At 37.4% G+C, this 18,103-nt stretch overlaps 1 protein-coding gene across 50 annotated transcripts in view; it reads left to right on the top strand.

Moving 5' to 3' along the window:
- Positions 1–18,103, top strand: part of CCDC73 (coiled-coil domain containing 73) — a 153,583-nt gene that overhangs the window by 107,548 nt on the left and 27,932 nt on the right. For 40 of the 50 annotated variants that reach the window (XR_015142222.1, XR_015142226.1, XR_015142221.1 and 37 more), the window contains 3 exons: positions 4,985–5,113; positions 6,048–6,107; positions 7,557–7,640. Coding sequence is in view for 42 of the 50 variants with exons in the window: in XM_086341021.1 (XP_086197147.1) it covers positions 4,985–5,113; positions 6,048–6,107; positions 7,557–7,640 (273 nt within the window). In the remaining 8 variants the exon portion in view is untranslated. The remainder of the gene's footprint in view (positions 1–4,984; positions 5,114–6,047; positions 6,108–7,556; positions 7,641–18,103) is intronic. The other 10 variants (XM_086341037.1, XM_086341032.1, XM_086341030.1 and 7 more) reach the window with 3 other exon arrangements.

Below are 18,103 nucleotides of genomic sequence, written 5' to 3'. Positions count from 1 at the left end.
GAGTCAGTCTCAGAATATCATCCATCTCTTACTTATCTTTAATAGATTTTTTATCTGTTTCATCAGTGAAGCACCTTTTTCATTTTCTTTTCATTTTCATGCTTCTCTTTTTCACATTTCAGTTTCCTATTCTCGCTTCATTTAGACAGTTTGAAATAATCTTTTTCCTTCATTTCCTCTGCCTATTTGATTATATCTTCCTTCAGAATGTCTCATATTTTCATTATCCATTTTCCAATAGTATGGACATTCATCATCTCATTCCTGGATTAATAAAATACCTCTTAGCCAGTGTTCTTTCCTTCAGTTTTTGTTCACTCTTTCTGCCAGACTAATTTTACTAAGTCATTCTTTTAATACATTGTCTGTATATGCCTGACACATCTACTTAGCACATGTGGAAAGACTTTTAAATTGAATGGTTCTCCTTTGTCTTTCAAATCAAGTCCCAAACTTTTTTCCAGCTTTATTGAGATACAATTGCCATACAACATTATTTAAGCTTATGGTATACAATGTGTTGATTTAGTCTTAAACTTCTTAAAATTAGCTTTCTGGAACTTCCATGATCTGGTCCCAACATTGTTTCCTACTACTTCCTAATAAGTATCTTCATTCTTTGTAATCTAAAAGTCTTTGTTTCCATTATCATAATTCTTAGTTTTCCCTGTCTTTTTGCCTTTTTCTCCTTCATGTTCCTTATAGCAACTTGAAATGCCTTCTTTCAATTTACTTGTATTAAACGGGATTGAGTCAGGAAACATGGTACATTGGAATGGGAAATTGAGAGAAGTCTGATGGAAGAGCCATTTACAGAATTGTAGGTCGGGTTAAGGGAAGCCAACAAGGGATAGAAGCAGTTGGGGAATGATTACACCTCCTAGACCTGGTGATGACAAGGGAAGGAAACAGATCCTGGAACCTGGAGAGAGCTATAGGTAAAGCTATTGAAGAAAGCTGCAAATCAGAAGCTGTGGCCTTTGGTAAAGGTACAGAGCTGTTGCCAGTTTGTGGTCATGTAGGGAGGGAGCTGGGAAAAATACCTCAATCACTCTGTCTTCCTAGCATACTGATTACTGGTGCCTCCCAGAGATTGAACCCAACAAAGGGAGAGGGAAGGGAACTTGCTTGCGGTATCCACAGATGCCAGCCACACGGGTCATAGAGAAAGAGTGGAAAATGAATCAGGAGGTACAAATGCAGGATATCCAGTATGCTACTTACTCTTCTAGGCTCACCAGCTTCATTTAAACTTCTTTCCTTATTCAATACATGCTGATTGTTCTCTTAGTGCATAATTTTGTCTGCCTGCTTTTTGGAGATAGGAGAATAAAGCCCTATCTCTTGACCCATGTGGTTACTTTAGCAGTCATTTTATGCAGTATACATATCTAAAGGGGATATGTGAACTGAGAACAATGAATTTTTTCTCCTGGATTTTGGACTAAACCCAAAGAGATTTAATCAGGTGAGTTTCTGTCTAGGTGGCTAAGGCTGTAACATAGAATTCTGGAGCTATTGAGAGCCCAGTTTTCTGCTACTCCTTTTTCAGCTTCCTTGATACCACACTCTCTTGGTTTCATCCCTACCTCTGTTGAGTTGTGTATTAGCAGCTTATTTAATCCATGAATCTTGGACTTTTTTAGAACTCAGTCATTTGTCATCTTTCCTCTTACTAAAAGTGAAGTGATTGCACCTGTTTCAATAGCTTTACATACTATTCAAAAACTAATACGTGAGAAATGTGTTTATTTTAGAAAAAAAGAGAAAATACTTAAAAAACAAAATGAGGAAAATAAAAATTTCCTATAATCTCATCACCCTAATGAACCAATTTCAGTTTTTAAGAATTGAAATGTACTAATAAAGATTTTTAATTGTAAGATGATTTTTTTCAGCAAAGGAATTTGGATGTTGTTCATCTCAGACTTGGAAAATTGTCAACAGCCAGGGAATGTATATCCAGAACCGTAGCAGGAAACCAACTTCCACCACTAAGCTGTTTTATACTACTTATACCATCGCTGTTGACCATAGTGGATACTGCTACTGCTACAGGAGTACCACTGTTGTTCATGGAGGCTTGACATGACTAGCATGGCCTCTGCTTCTACCGACTAGTTCTGGATCCAACATCCAAGATAGGTGTTGCTGATTAGCAGAACCTGATATCATGTTTCTGAAGCTAGTATCTGGCATTTGTGGCTTCTCTTGGGGGCTTTCAGAGTTCAAAGGGAGTTCAGTCGCTCAGTTGTGTCCAACTCTTTGCAACCCCGTGGACTGTAGCACACCAGGCTTCCCTGTCCATCACCAGCTCCTGGAGCTTGCTTAAACTCATGTCCATTGAGTTGGTGATGCCATCCAACTATCTCATCCTCTGTCATCCACTTCTCCTCCTACCTTCAATCTTTCCCACCATTGGGGTCTTTTCTAATGAGTCAGTTCTTTGCATCACATGCCAAAGTACTGGAGCTTCAGCATTAGTCCTTCTAATGAATATTCAGGGTTGATTTCCTTTAGGATTGACTGGTTTGATCTCCTTGCAGTCCAAGGGACTCTCAAGAGTCTTCTCCAATACCACAGATCAGAAGCGTCAATTCTTCTGTGCTCAGCTTTCTTTATAGTCCAACTCTTACATCCATACATGATTACTGGAAAAAACCATAGCTTTGAGTAGATGGACCTTTGTTGGCAAAGTAATGTCTCTGCTTTATAATATGCTGTCTAGGTTTGTCATAGCCTTTCTTCCAAGGAGCAAGCATCTTTTAATTTTATGGCTTCTGTCACTGTCTGCAGTGATTTTTTACCCCAAGAAAATAAAGTTTGTCACTGTTTCCATTGTCTCCCCATCTATTTGCCATGAAGTGATGGAACCGGATACTGTGATCTTAGTTTTTTGAATATTGAGTTTTAAGCCAACTTTTTCACTCTCCTCTTTCACTTTCATCAAGAGGTTCTTTGGTTCCTCTTCACTTTCTGCCATAAGGGTGGTGTCATCTGCATATCTGAGGTTATTGATATTTCTCCCGGTAATCTTGATTTCAGCTTGTGCTTCATCCAGCCCAGTATTTCACATGATGTACTCTGCATAGAAGTTAAATAATCAGGGTGACAGTATACAGCCTTGACATACTCCTTTCCCAATTTGGAGCCAGTTCATTGTTCCATGTCTGGTTTTAACTGTTGCCTCTTGACCTGCATACGGGTTTCTCAGGAGGCAAGTCAGGTGGTCTGGTATTCCCATCTCTTTTAGAATTTTCCACAGTTTGTTGTGATTCACACAGTCAAAAGCTTTATTGTAGTCAATGAAGCAGGAGTTGATGTTTTTCTAGAATTCTCTTGCTTTTTCTATGATCCAATAGATGTTGGCAAGTTGATCTCTGGTTATGATGCTGTATAATCAAGAAAATCAGATCCTTGAACAAAACAGCAGTACTATAGAATACACACCCCCTCAGAAGTTGGTATTTCTGGATTTAAATGTATTCAGATGTATCTGTTAAACTCCATGAACATGTAACTTCACAATGTAGACTTCTTTTATGTCACCGTAAATTCTGTCCTTTGTAATGATGCCAGAGTTATTTTTCTAAAAGGCACATCTTGTTATGTCATTCTCTTAAGCAAAATCCTTCAGTGGTTAATTCCTCATTGTCTGTAAAATTAGAACTCTTTAGCTTGGCCTACAAATCTTTTGATACTTGAATTTTGCCAAATTTCTAGTCAAAACGTGTTGTTCAGACACTAATTCATGTCCGACTCCTTGTGATCCCATGGACTGTGTAGCTCACCAGTTTCTGCTGTCCTTCACTGTCTCCCAGAGTTTGCTCAAATTCATGTCCATTGAGTTGGTGATGCTCTCTAACCATCTCGTCCTCTGTTGCCCCCTTTTTCTCTTGCCCTCAATCTTTCCCAGCGTAAGGGTCTTTTTCAGTGAATCAGCTCTTTGCATCATGTGGCCAAAGTATTGGAGCTTCAGCATCAGGTCTTTCCACTGAATAGTGTTGGTTTCCTTTAGGATTTCCTTTAGGATCCAAAGTGATTTGATCTCCTTGCTGTCCAAGGGACTCTTCTCCAGCACCACAATTCAGAAGCATTAATTCTTCAGCACTCAGCCTTCTTTATGGTCCAACTCTCACATCCATACATGACTACTGGAAAAATCCATTGTTTTGACTATATGGACCTTTGTTGGCAAAGTAATGTCTTTGCTTTTTGATACACTTGTGTAGGTTTGTCAAAGCTTTCCTTCCAAGGAGCAAGTATCTTAAATTCCTCCCTTTTACCCATGACATACTAGTTCTGGTCATATTATTTTAGTTCTGTTTCCTTGAAAAATACCATGCTTTTTCATGTTTCTGTACTTTTCTGAATGTTTTGGCCTGGAATATCTACTTATTTTTTGTCCTCTTCAAAAATTTATCTTTACAGACTCAGTTTAAATACCACTGTCCTGTGTAATGCCTTCCTCATGCCCTCGACCAAACTGTTTCATCCTTTAAACTTCTGTACTTTCCTAAACTTTTCCTATTAAAACACTCATCACATTATAATTATTTCTTAAATAAATTTTTCTTATTAGCTGCTAATAACTTGGAAATTGATAATCTTTCATATAATCTTTTATCTTAGAGGATTTTTGTTGAATAAGTCATCTGGGAAAGCACCCTACTTCTGGTTGATTAGTTCATTTAGTTCGTGTATTCTTTTTAAGAACAAAGATCATGCATTCTAGCTTTGTGTCATTGTGTTTGCCTATTCTGTAACCACAGACAGCATTTCCACGTTGGCTAATTATCTTGCAAGGAAAGTAGGGAAAATAGACCTTAATGGGTCAGTCGTAGTCACTCAATTGTGTCCAACTCTTCGCAGCCCCATGGACTGTACTAGAATAGATTTAAAATGAACTTTAAACTGTCAGAAAAGTGCCTTGCTTTAATGAAGTATCTATACTGAATTCTTTGTTTGATGTTTTTTATTTAAGGAACTTAAAACAGTAACCTCAGACTTGATAAAGACCAAAGTCACATGTCAACAACAGAAGATGGGAGCAGAAAACAATTTAACAATTAAAGAACAAAAATTTCAAGAACTTGAAGAAAGACTCAAAATGGTATTTATTTAAATATATCCTTGTTTATAAAATTAAAATTTTTGTAAAATTTATGAGATTATATAAACAATTGAATAAGAGGCGTATGATACAAAATTTTCCCTTCTTTGTAGAGTTAATATACATAGTAAAGAAAGATTTCATGAATTTTTGAAAAATTGCTAGATACCTTTTGGCATTATCTGTCTATAACCACTTTATTTTTACTTTACTTTGGTGTCCAGTAATCAGGGCTTTCCTTGTGGCTCAGCTGGTAAAGAATCCGCCTGCACCAGCCTGCAATTCAGGAGACCTGGGTTCAATCCCTGGGTTGGGAAGGTCCCCTCGGGAAGGGAAAGGCTACCCACTCCAGTATTCTGGCCGGAGAATTCCATGGACTGGATAGTCCATGAGGTCGCAAAGAGTCAGATATGACTGAGCGACTTGCACTTTACAATTCCTTTTAGAGGTAATACTCCTGGTGGCTCAGGCAGTAGAGTCTGCCTGCAATGCGGGAGACCCAGGTTTAATCCCTGGGTCAAGAAGATCCTCTGGAGAAGGAAATGGCAACCCACTCCAGTATTCTTGCCTGGAATATCCCTTGGATGGAGGAGCCTGGAGGGGTACAGTCCATGGGGTCGCAAAGAGTTGGACATGACTGAGTGACTTCACTTTCACTTTCAGGTAATCGTCTGGCATAATGATATCTTCAGGAAAGCTTTTTGAGATGAGAAATTTTGTTGTCTTCAACATTAACACTTATAAGTTTGCACCAGCCTGTATTGAATCTCTAACACCATCTTCACTTCACTAGAATCATTAATTCAACAGTAGACAAACATTGGTACTCTGGAGTAAAAATAGGTCATGATACTCCTGAATTTGTTAAGTCCTGAATTGAATGTATAATTTGCTGAATGTTGTATCTTAACTTTAAAATTATTCAAATTTTTAGGAATTGGAATTAAATAAGAAGATCAATGAAGAGATAACCTGTATTCAAGACGAAAAACAGGCAAGCAACCATGAGATATTTTGGAAGTCAGTAAATATTCTGAAAACCAAATACAGTATGGAAGATAAACAACAAATGGAATCATGCCTAGGTCAATTCCTAGCACTCAGTAAACACTCAGTTGGTGTATATTGAATAGATCACATATGTACCTTTTAAACCAAGTCTAACCTGTATTCACATAAAAAATAAATCAGGGACTTCCTTGGTGGTCCAGTGGTTAAGACTCCACGCTTCTAATGCAAAGGGTGAAGGTTCGATCCCTGTTTGGGAACCTAAGATCCCACATGCTATAAAGTACTGCCAAAAAAAAAAATCAGAGGAGAAATGAGGAGATGGTCATCTAAGGGTACAAACTTCCAGTTGTAAAATGAGTTAGTTCTAGGTATGTAATGTGCAGCATGATGTCATATTTGAAAGTTGCTAAGAGAGTAGAGTTTTTTTTAATGAGACTCTGAAGACATGTTTAAAAATACTTATTTAGTTGAGGTCTAGTTGATTTACAATGTTATATTAGTTTTAACTATGCAACAGTGATTCAAAATTTTTAGATTATGCTACATTTAAAGTTATTATAAAATATTGACTGAATTCCTTGTTCTGTACAATATATCCTTGTAGCTTATTTATTTTTTACAGAGAATAGATCTTAAATGTTCTCCCACATACAAAAAAGTTGGTGATTATGTGTGATAATAGAGATGTTAACCTTATTTTGATAATTATATCACAATACATATGTGTATCAAATCATCATATTTTATATTTTAAGCTTACACATATGTCAATTATATCTCAATAAAGCTGGAAAAAGATTACACTAAAATAATTTATAAATAAAGTATATAAATATAAATCACTGTTTTCCTTAGTTTAGACTACTGGTACTCTAGTAGATAATTATTGAAATGTATTTATGCTTATAGCATGCTTTTATAGGACATTATACTCTCATTTGAATTTCATATTTATAATTATTCTATTCTTAGAAAAAGATATGTGAATAAAATTTCTCCTTTTTCTTTTTTTTTCTCTTCTAATTTTTCTCTGTTTGATCCTGAATGCATACCAGGCCATCCTCGCCCGTTAGCACTATGCCATTTTAGTAGCGATATATTTACTATTTGAGGAGAAAGCCAACAGTAGTTTTGTTTTGAATACTTTACATTTTTCAGTAGTGTCTCAGAATCCATGTCCCATTTCAAAAACTTTGTTAATTATTTGAGGAACTCTTAGAAATAGTACTTTGTAAGAGATCATATAATACAAGTTGCATTAAATATTAATAAATGTACCATTAGTTTATTTTAATATATTGTTTATTATGGCATTGAAATTAAACTGTAATAAGAAACTAGAAAATATATTTTAAGAATGTGAGTTTAGAAACATATACCTACTGCCTTAAAACTTTTTCAATTAATATATCATATTTATATTTTTTTAAAGGGTATCATCATTTCTTTCCAACAATTGCAGCAGTTACTTCAGCAACAGACTCAAGCTAATACTGAAATGGAAGAAAAATTGAAGGTGATAAAAGAAAATAATTAGGATATATATATATATATATAAAACATACCCTGATTTTATATATATATATATATGCATATTTTATCTAATGAACTTTACCTGTTTAGTTGCTTTCATATGTCCAGCTTTAGCTGAGATTTTTAATTTTAGGGGTAAAGTATTGACCTCCTTCATCAACTTGGTATCAGTGTCCAAAGAAGACAAAAAAGAGCATTTTTTTAGCATTTAAGTCACTAGTTAAACATTCAGTTTTAACAAGTAATTGATTTAATTTTGTAACAGATTGGGTATTTTTTCTCAAGATTCAAAACTGAAAATAAAAGGTGACAAGTGACACCACATTCTAGGAGAGGAGTCAGTGAGCTTTCAGAAGTGGGGTGGGAGGCAGATCCCTTTTCACAAGAACATGATAGAACTGGTCCTTTACCACAGCAATCACCTCATCATCTTCTTCCCAGTATGTATAAGAAAATGACTGGGGAGAGGAAGAAGTTATGGGAGTGTTTTGGGAATGAGAGTTCATTAAGTGATACTTTTCTCTTACATCCCTAGTTGAGAGAGATGTCTTTCCCCTCATGAATCAAAATGAAGGCGTCTACAGGAAAATTATGTAAAAATTGGGGTACAAGAAGGGGAGACTGCCATCTTAATTTTTTAGATGGATGCTTGTGATGCTGTTGAACCTAAAGGTTCACTGTGGTGCTGCCAGTAAATTGTGACAAATTCATTTTGTGGGAGAATTTGATGTATATTTCTTGAAGTTTGGAAGTTGTACCAGTAACATCTAGACTGATGCCCAGGTTTCAGTCTAGAAATTTCAAGGAGTAAAGTTTTTGGAGGAATCTGTTCCAGTGGGACTTGAAGTGTGTATTATGCTTGTTCCAATGCTGTATGGCCCTAGAAGGGTCATAAGCAAGAACATGGTGGTTCCTTGGCTTCACATGAAGGAACGTAGTGGTTAGTGGAAGAGCAGAAACTGGCAAGTGACGGGATGTCTAACTCAAGAGGAGTTGGGGACATGTTCCACTGTGGTGGCCAGTGGAAGATATTTGTGCCCCTCTGAAGGGATTCTTGATAATGAAGCATGAAGCTCAACATTTCCCAAGAAAAGTATATTCACCTCCGATGAAAAGACCACCATCAGCAGAGGCCTGGACCAGCTTCATGAGAATGTAACCAGTATAGTTGCATAAGGCTGATAGCCAGAGGAGCCTCAAGTTTCAGGTTTAATATTCTGTGGTCACTTCCTTGACATTTTTATTAACTTTTATATTTAAATGTATGCTTTGTAAATTAAGTCTGATGGTAAAATGGAGCTTGCACCAGGGCTTGAAGCCCCAGCTTTGGCATTCTCCAGCCCCCCATTGCCTCCAAGGAACCATTCTTGGCTGCTGTCTCTTCTGCCCTTTGGTGCCCTGGGCCCTGCACAGCCTTATCCTCTCTGCTCCTATCTTGCACCACTCTATGTTGGCTGGGTCACATTGGTGGATAGAGGCCTGTGTGTTCTATTGTCATTTACCAATGTTTGGGCTTCCCAGCTGGTGCTAGTGGTAAAGAACCTACCTGCCAATGCAGGAGACATAAGAAAGGTGGGTTTGATCCTTGGATCAGAAAGATCCCCTGGAGGAGGGCATGGCAACCAGTATTCTTGCCTGGAGAATTCCATGGACAGAGGAGCATGGCAGGCTACAGTCCATAGGGTCACAAAGAGAGGGACACAACTGAAGCAACTTAGCATGCACACCCCACACTGGCGGAGGCCTAGATGTAGCAGGGTGGGTCTGAGTTGAGTACATGTGCCCTGCAGCATCTTTTCCCCAGGTTGACCATGCCTAGCACATGAGGTAGGTGTCTTGGCAGGAAGTGAGTCCTCAGTCCAGGTAGTGAGCTGCATCCCTGCCTGGCAGTTGCAATCCTTTAGGAGTTACCCATCTGCCAGAGGGCCCATGGGATGGAGAGAGTGACTTCCCCAGCTTCAGCCAGAACGCCAGAGGGCCCATGGGATGGAGAGACTGACTTCCCCAACTTCAGACAGAACATAATACATGGGTCTTGCAGCTTGCAGGAGGTAGAACTCAAAGCTAAGTTGTGTGGTGAGGCCCTTAGGCATCTGTGAGGATCTGTCTTTGGCCTTTGACTACCTTATCCCAGGGGACATTAAAGAGAAAATAAAAAGCACCTTGATAGGTGGATAGGGGTAGAGAGACAAAGAGAGATGGAAGAACCATAAAGAAAAGAAAAGGTTTAGTATCAGTATCTTTAATAGCTTTTTTTTTTTTCTCTTCTTTTTTTAAATTTTGCATATGGCCCCAGAAATTATGCTGAATCCATCCTCACTGAACGAAACCAAACTTAACCTGAACAGTGAAACACTATCTTTTCACCATTGATGTTCTATGATTAGTTATGTAAAGAGAGGTTTGCCTCGCTCATTTCTCTTGCCTGCCCCCCCCAATACTGTACAAATTTCACCTGGAAGGCAGAGAGGGAAAACTTACGCTAGAGCCAAATCTCTCCCTTCTTTTAACCCTTTCACCTACTCCAATAAAAGATTTTTAAAAGTTTCATAAAGTCCAGTTATCTGCAAATATGAACAAAGCTTGTGGAGGTGATGGAATTCCAGTTGAGCTATTTCAAATCCTAAAAGATGATGCTGTGAAAGTGCTGCACTCAATATGCCAGCAAATTTGGAAAGCTCAGCAGTGGCCACAGGACTGGAAAAGGTCAGTTTTCATTCCAATCCCAAAGAAAGGCAATGCCAAAGAATGCTCAAACTACCACACAATTAAACTCAAATCATATGCTAGCAAAGTAATGTTCAAAATTCTCCACGCCAGGCTTCAAAAGTACATGAACCACGAACTTCCAGATGGTCAAGCTGGATTTAGAAAAGGCAGAGGAACCAGAGATGAAATTGCCAACATCTGCTGGATCACTGAAAAAGGCAAGAGTTCCAGAAAAACATGTACTTTTGCTTAATTGACTATGCCAAAGCCTTTGTGTAGATCACAACAAACTGTGGAAAATTTTAAAGAGATGGGAATACCAGACCTCCTGACCTGCCTCCTGAGAAATCCGTATGTACATCAAGACGCAACAGTTAGAACCAGACATGGAACAATAGACTGGTTCCAAGTTGGGAAAGGAGTACATCAAGGCTGTATATTGTCACTGTGCTTATTTAACTTATATGCAGAGTCAGTTCAATTCAGTTGCTCAGTCGAGTCTGACTCTTTGCGACCCCCTGAATTGCAGCATGCCAGGCCTCCCTGTCCATCACCAACTCCCGGAGTTCACTCAAACTCATGTCCATCGAGTCAGTGATGCCATCTAGCCATCTCATCCTCTGTCGTCCCCTTCTCCTCCTGCCCCCAATCCCTCCCAGCATCAGAGTCTTTTTCAATGAGTCAGCTCTTTGCGTGCGGTGGCCAAAGTACTGGAGTTTCAGCTTTAGCATCATTCCTTCCAAACAACACCCAGGACTGTACATCCTGAGAAATGCCAGGCTGGATGAAGCACAAGCTGGAATCAAGATTTCCGGGAGAAATATCAATAACCTCAGATATGCAGATGACACCACCCTTATGGCAGAAAGCGAAGAGGAACTAAAAGGCCTCTTGATGAAAGTGAAAGAGGAGAGTGAAAAAGTTAGCTTAAAACTCAACATTCAGAAAACTAAGATCATGGCATCTGGTCCCATCACTTCGTGGTAAATAGATGGGGAAACAGTGGAAACAGTGACAGACTTTATTTTGGGGGGCTCCAAAATCACTTCAGTTGGTGACTGCAGCCATGAAATTAAAAGACACTGCTCCTTGGAAGAAAAGCTATGACCAACCTAGACAGCATATTATAAAGCAGAGACATTACTTTGCCAACAAAGTCCGTCTAGTCAAAGCTATGGTTTTTCCAGTAGTCATGTATGGATGTGAGAGTTGGACTATAAAGAAAGCTGAGCACTGAAGAATTGATGCTTTTGAACTGTGGTGTTGGAGAAGACTCTTGAGAGTCCCTTGGACTGCAGTGAGATGCAACCAATCCATGCTAAAGGAGATCAGTCCTGAATATTCATTGGAAGGACTGATGCTAAAGCTGAAATTCCAATACTTTGGCCACCTGATGTAAAGAACCAACTCATTGGAAAGACCCTGATGCTGGGAAAGATTGAAGGCAGGAGGAGAAAGGGATGACAGGGGATGAGATGGTTGAATGGGATCACTGACCTGATGGACATGATTTTGAGTAAGCTCCAGGAGTTGGTGATGGACAGGGAGGCCTGGCGTGCGGCAGTCCATGGGGTTGCAAAGAGTCAGACACAACTGAGAGACTGAACTGAACTGACCTACTCTACCCACCCTATAGATGCTTAATGGGGATTATTTCCCTAGGTGTTAAACCTTCTTCCAAGAAACATATGAAATAATTTATTCAAATTCTTGATGAAAGCAGTTAACCAGGGTTGTCCCCTAATCCATGTAAAGGAGATGAAACATAGATTTTTAGGATGAACAAAATGTTAGAGATTAACCAATCCAACCATTTCATTTTGTGATGAAATAGAGATCCACAAAAGTCAAGCAGTATAGTTCAAGGCCCCAAATTAGTGGCAAAACCAGAATTAAATCTTTGTCTCGATTCTACTTCAGCACTATTTCTACAACATTACACTGTTACAATATATTTCCTAGATCTGTTGGAAATTCCAGTCTTGCTGTATCAGTTATACAAAGACCACAACTTTCAAATTGCCCTTCATCAGCTCTAAATCCAGTGTTTATGTATTGTTGAATTCTACAGGGCCTATGGTAGTCATAGATGATATATTAGGTCAGTGCAAAAGTAATTATGGTTTTGGACTCTGAATTTTAAATAATTATAACCAGGCTCAAACACATCTTTATTAATCAAAATAGGAACCATTACAGTCAACACATTTTTTACCAACAAGAGATGTTTGTTTATTCCTGTAGCATAAAAATCAGTGCTTTGGGATTCAACAAACTCTTGGAAAGCAGCCTCTTGCTGGTTGTGGAAGCATTTTTCCCTGCAAAAAATTGTAGACAGCTTGAAGAAGTAGTAGTCGGTTGGTGAGAGATCAGGTGAATATGGCAGATGAGGTAAAACTTTGTAGCCTAATTGGTTCAACTTTTGAAACGGTTGTACAACATGCAACTGGGCATTGTCACAGAGAAGAGTTGGGCCCTTTCTGTTGGCCAATGCTGGCTGCAAGAATTGTCATTTTCGGTGCTTCTCATCAATTTGCTGAGCGTACTTCTCAGATGTAATGGTTTCGCCAGAATTCAGGAAGCTGATTGGATCAGACCAGCAGCAGATCACCAAACAGTGACCGTGACTTATTTTTCGTTCTTGTTTGGCTTTGGAAAGTGCTCTGGAGCTTCTTCTTGGCCCAACCACTGAGCTGGTCATCACTGATTGTTGTATAATATCCACTTCTTTGCACATCACAATCCAAATTGAGAAATGGTTTGTTGTTGTGTAGAGTAAGAGAAGAGGACACTTCAAAACGACAATGCTTCTGATTTTTGGTCAGCTCATGAGGCTCCCACTTACCGAGTTTTTTCACCTTTCCAATTTGCTTGAAATGCCACGTGACCATAGAATGTCAACATTGAGTTCTTGGGCCTTCTCATGTAGTAGCTTCGGTGATCCTCTCAGTTGGTCGTTGTCAGCTTCCAGTGGCCCGCCACTATGCTCATCTTCAAGGCTCTCGTCTCCTTTGCAAAACTTCTTAAACCACCACTGCGTTGTACATTCAGTTCCTTAGCCAAATGTGTTCATGTTGTGATTGTCTCCACTGCTTTGTGACCTGTTCTGAACTCAAATAAGAAAAATTTCTCGAATTTCCTTTTTGTCTAACATCATTTCCATATTTCTGTAGACTAAAGTACATATAAAATAAACAGCAAATCATTCATTAGCAAAAAACATAAGGGAAGAAATGCACATCAAAATGATGTATAACAACCACATTTATTTAAGAATGGATTCCAACAGCAAATGGCAAAGTTCAACAGTGCAAAACCATACTTATTTTTGCACCAACCTAATAGTGTCTTTGAGTTAATGATGACAACAACTGTTTCCAGGATTTTTAGCTATAAATGGAAATATTTTAGTTAATCCAAATGCCTCTCTCTTATACTAGACCCGTTATTGCCTAAGCCTTGATAGTACATAGAGAAACTAGATTTCATGTAGTAGTAAAATTTCAAAGTATTGGCAAGAACGAGATAGAATTGTCTGCTTTTTATTATAACAGTTAAGGGCATTAAAAAAAAATAGTACCATCTATCATCACTTTCATTTTATAAAAGATAACATTTTAACACCAAAAGTATATTAAGGATGTAATATCAGTTAAAGGACAGTCCTTTATAGGAAAACACATTCAATGACCTTACATTGACATTTTTTGCCATGGACTAGTGAGATTTTTGTCATGGATCAGTTCTTGTTTACAGACTGGTGTTGGAGAACCACTGATATATAGTATAACAAAATATTAATGTTGAACTGTTGCTGAGGATTATGCTGCATAGATATCTTAAGTGTTTTCCTGAGGAGCATTCTAATTCCACCTGTACTAAAAGGGATCATTACTCTTCATAATGGCCTGCTGTTTTTCAGTGCTCTGCAGTCATGCTGTCATCTGTCTTATTTTTTTTAAAGTACAGTTTGGAGCATAGAAGACCTAAATTCTCATGATAGAGAATATTTTTTACTGTGATTTAATTATAGTTTAGTCCAGATAAAAGTATAGTTATGCTGCTATAATCATAGTGTTAGGAAGACTATTTATTTAGTTTGCTGCTATAGTCATAGTGTTAACATAGTATTAACCAGAATAATTTACTTAGTTTTTGGTATATTAAAGCATTAACTAGTGGTTTTATTTTGATTTTCCACAATATATATTTTGTCAGAGAAGGTTTTCAAATTTGTTAATCCAGGTGCAGATAATACCAAATAATTCCCTGGTAGAATATAAATTCCATAAAAATACTAACATTTTTACTAATATAGTATAAGAGCCCAAAAAAGTTTCTGACACATAATAGGAGCTCATTAAATCTTATTAAATTAATGGGTGATTAACAGTGAGTAAATTCAGACTCTGCAAGTTCAGATATTGCCAGGTCAGGGCTTCTGGTTAAACATATTGGATTGAACCTATACATTCCCTTCTATTTCCTTCTGAAGCTGCAATAAAATGACATAAAAACCACAAGAATGCAGAAATGGGGAGAAGAAACAATAAAAATAAAGTTTTAAACCAAATGGAAAATTAGTCATTTACTCAGCAAATGAGAGAAAGTAAAAACCCAAGTTAAAGCAACAGAAATTATCAGGAATTGCAAGCATCATGTGCCTCTAAAGTAAGATGCACAACTGGTGCCAGTAGCTAGAAGGTCTGCATGGAAAGCTATTGCACATTCAGATTCTTCTCCCTAATCTGCACAGTCACTCCCTATCTTCTAATGGGCAAAAGATAGAGAACTAGTTGGAGTGTTTGAGGAGCAACTGAGACTGGAAAGATCCAGTGGTGTGCTGGAGGCAGTTTGTACCAGGGAGAGCTGGTTATTAGAGCTGTTGTCATTTTGTAAGCTGGTTTAAATAAGTGGTAGCTTGAATTAACCACAGTGAGTTGTTTTTTTTAACTTTAATGAGATTCGCAAATGCTACAAATAAGGCTTTGTTGAGACCTAGTTTACTAGCACAGTACAGAGAGTATTATTTTAAAAATAGTTTGGAAAGTCTATATACTGAATTCTGAAGCCTCCAAGCAGTCTCCCCATTTGGAGGACAGTTAAGTGCCTTGTAACATCCAGGCAGCAGAATGGAAGATTCTGTGGCGACTAACGTGCAATTAAAGTCTCCTGATGAAACAGTTCAGCCAGGTCAATGCACAGTGAAGCCACCACTGTAGTGAAAAAACTTTGTAGTTGACAAAACTTTTAACTGGCTATTTAATACTTCATTCTTAAATAGGAACAAACAGTTAAGGATCACTGGGTATTTGAAAATCTCCAGTGTGAAAAACAGACAAAACAAATAGGGTAATGAACAAAAACTGGAGAAGCTAAAAAAATATACCCAGTTAAGAGAAATATATTTGTTAATCCAAAAACAGTAATTTAGGATCTAAAAAACATTCATAGAATAAAATATAACCCTTAAATATATTAGCATACATAAAAAGTACAATGAAAAGTTTAGAAGATAACATAAAAAAATAAGAAAGTAGAACCAAAAGACAAGAAGACGGAAAATAGGAAAGGAAGAAAATGAGGGGGTTGTTCAAGAGGTCTGGTGAGTTTCAGAGAGAACAGAGAGAGTGGAAGGAGAGCAAATGACCCAAGAGATAATGCAGGAAAGTAACCCAGAATTGAAGGATCTGAGTTTGTTTTGCTTACCTAAACCAATGCATATCATTATGAAATTTCATACTAAAAGAGAATATTATAAAACTCTCTGGGGGTGGGGGGGACGGGCAAAAAAAGTAGGTCACCTATGAAGGTCCAAAATGAAAATGGCAACATAATGGCTTCAAACTTCTCATTGGCAACCCTGGAAGGTAGAAGATGATAGAACCATGCTTTCAGAGGTTCCAAAACAGAATTGTACTGTATTTAGCCAAACAAATTAAGTATTGGTAGAATAAACATACTTTCAGACATGCAAGGTTTCAAAAAATATGATACTTGTCTGCTTTATCAAAAAGTAATAGCTTGCTTTACCAAGACAAGGGAATAAACCAGGAGGAAATCATGGGATCTAGGAGACAGGAGACCCACCACAGAAGAAAAAAGGAAATTCTCAAAGATTGCTTGATCAGTGTAGCAGGATGAAAGAACAGTCAGTTCACATTGTAGGATAAGGATGGAATGTCTCCAAAACATGGAAACAGAGAATACCAGATACAGGCACTTTCTTTTAGATGGGGGTATAGTTACAGACAGGAAATGACTGATATATCTAATGTGCTTTTTAAGAACATAATACTTTCGGTCATTTATTTTTACTAGGATACTCTGTGGTATACTCTCCCATATCTCCTCTGAATTTTTTGATTTGTCTGTCTTCTAAAATAGTGTTACTAATATAAATAGATACTGTAAATATTTGTTAGAATGTTAAAGTACTAAGCACCTATTAAATAATACCCTTGTATATATTTAGAAACTTATTATCACAAGTGAAAGTGAAGTTGCTCAGTGATGTCCAACTCTTTGCGACCTATGGACTGTAGCCCACCAAGCTCCTCCATCCATGGGATTCTCCAGGCAAGAATACTGGAGTGGGTTGCCATTTCCTTCTTCAGGGGATCTTCCCAACCCAGGGATCGAACCCAGGTCTTCCACATTGCAGGCAGGCCTTTTAACCTCTGCGCCACCAGGGAAGCCTATAAATCAAGATGAAATCATATTACCTATAAATCAAGATGAAATCATGACTTCTTTAAAAACATTTACATTGTCCTAAAATAGAGACAGTCAAAATAGGTATTCATTGAGTGCTCTCAAATTGCATGGTTCTTTATGAGCCAGAGGAGAATCTTTGTGTTAAAATTGTTTTATCAAATGTTTTCAAAATTTTGCATAATTATGTCATCACATACTGATATTCTGTGTAGTAATTGAGGACTTTTTAAATAGTTGAAATACTGTGAAGCCTCTAAAATGAGATCTTAATAGTGATATGGAAGTTAAGCAAGATATATTACTCATATTTTTAGAAAAGCAAATGGCAGCACAACAGAGTATGTATAGTATGATTTGAAAGATATATACTTGTATGCTTATAGACAATTTTTGAAAGGATACACAAGAAACTACTTTACCTCTGGTGGGGAGAGCTGGAAAACCAGTAGAGGAAAACTTTGCCTTTTCTCTCTGTATCCTTTGTGTGGCTTGGATGTTGGCCCTGAATGTACTTAGCTTTAGTAATGATAAACAAACTAACATAGAAATTCCAGATACATTAGATGCAGCTAGAGTTTTACTATTTGTCTTTTTACAGAATTTTACTTGGATTATCAGCAGATACTGAAGAAACCTAATAATATTGGTGATACTGGTTTAGTATCTTTTAAACCTTTGTCTTAGAAAACAGTGATAATTTTACTCTTTAAAGGTTTTTTGGGGAAGGGAAGAGGAGAGTGTGGTAGTGAATGTATAATATGTTAATTTATGAAGTAATAAGTTAATTAGTGAATACTGACGTTCTACTAAAAAAGTGTTAATTTGAAATTAAAAATTTTAATTGTATTTAAGAGTTTTCCAGCCAATTAATTTCTGAAATAAATAGATAGGGAAAATATATTCTGTGATAGTTAAAAAATTTTAGTAGGGTTAGGCTGGATTATGCTACATTTCATATTTTTCAGTGCTGTACTTTATATTACTTTTTTCAGTACATTAAAACTTATGCAGTGAAACTGA

Source organism: Bos grunniens, chromosome 15 (genome assembly GCF_055505025.1).
Source record: "Bos grunniens cultivar Pamir isolate PY7600 chromosome 15, Bosgru_T2T1.0, whole genome shotgun sequence".
In the NCBI taxonomy this organism is placed as follows: Eukaryota; Metazoa; Chordata; class Mammalia; order Artiodactyla; family Bovidae; genus Bos; species Bos grunniens.
The sequence above is the reverse complement of the archived record's forward strand: the minus strand, read 5'-3'. Positions and strand labels throughout refer to the sequence as shown.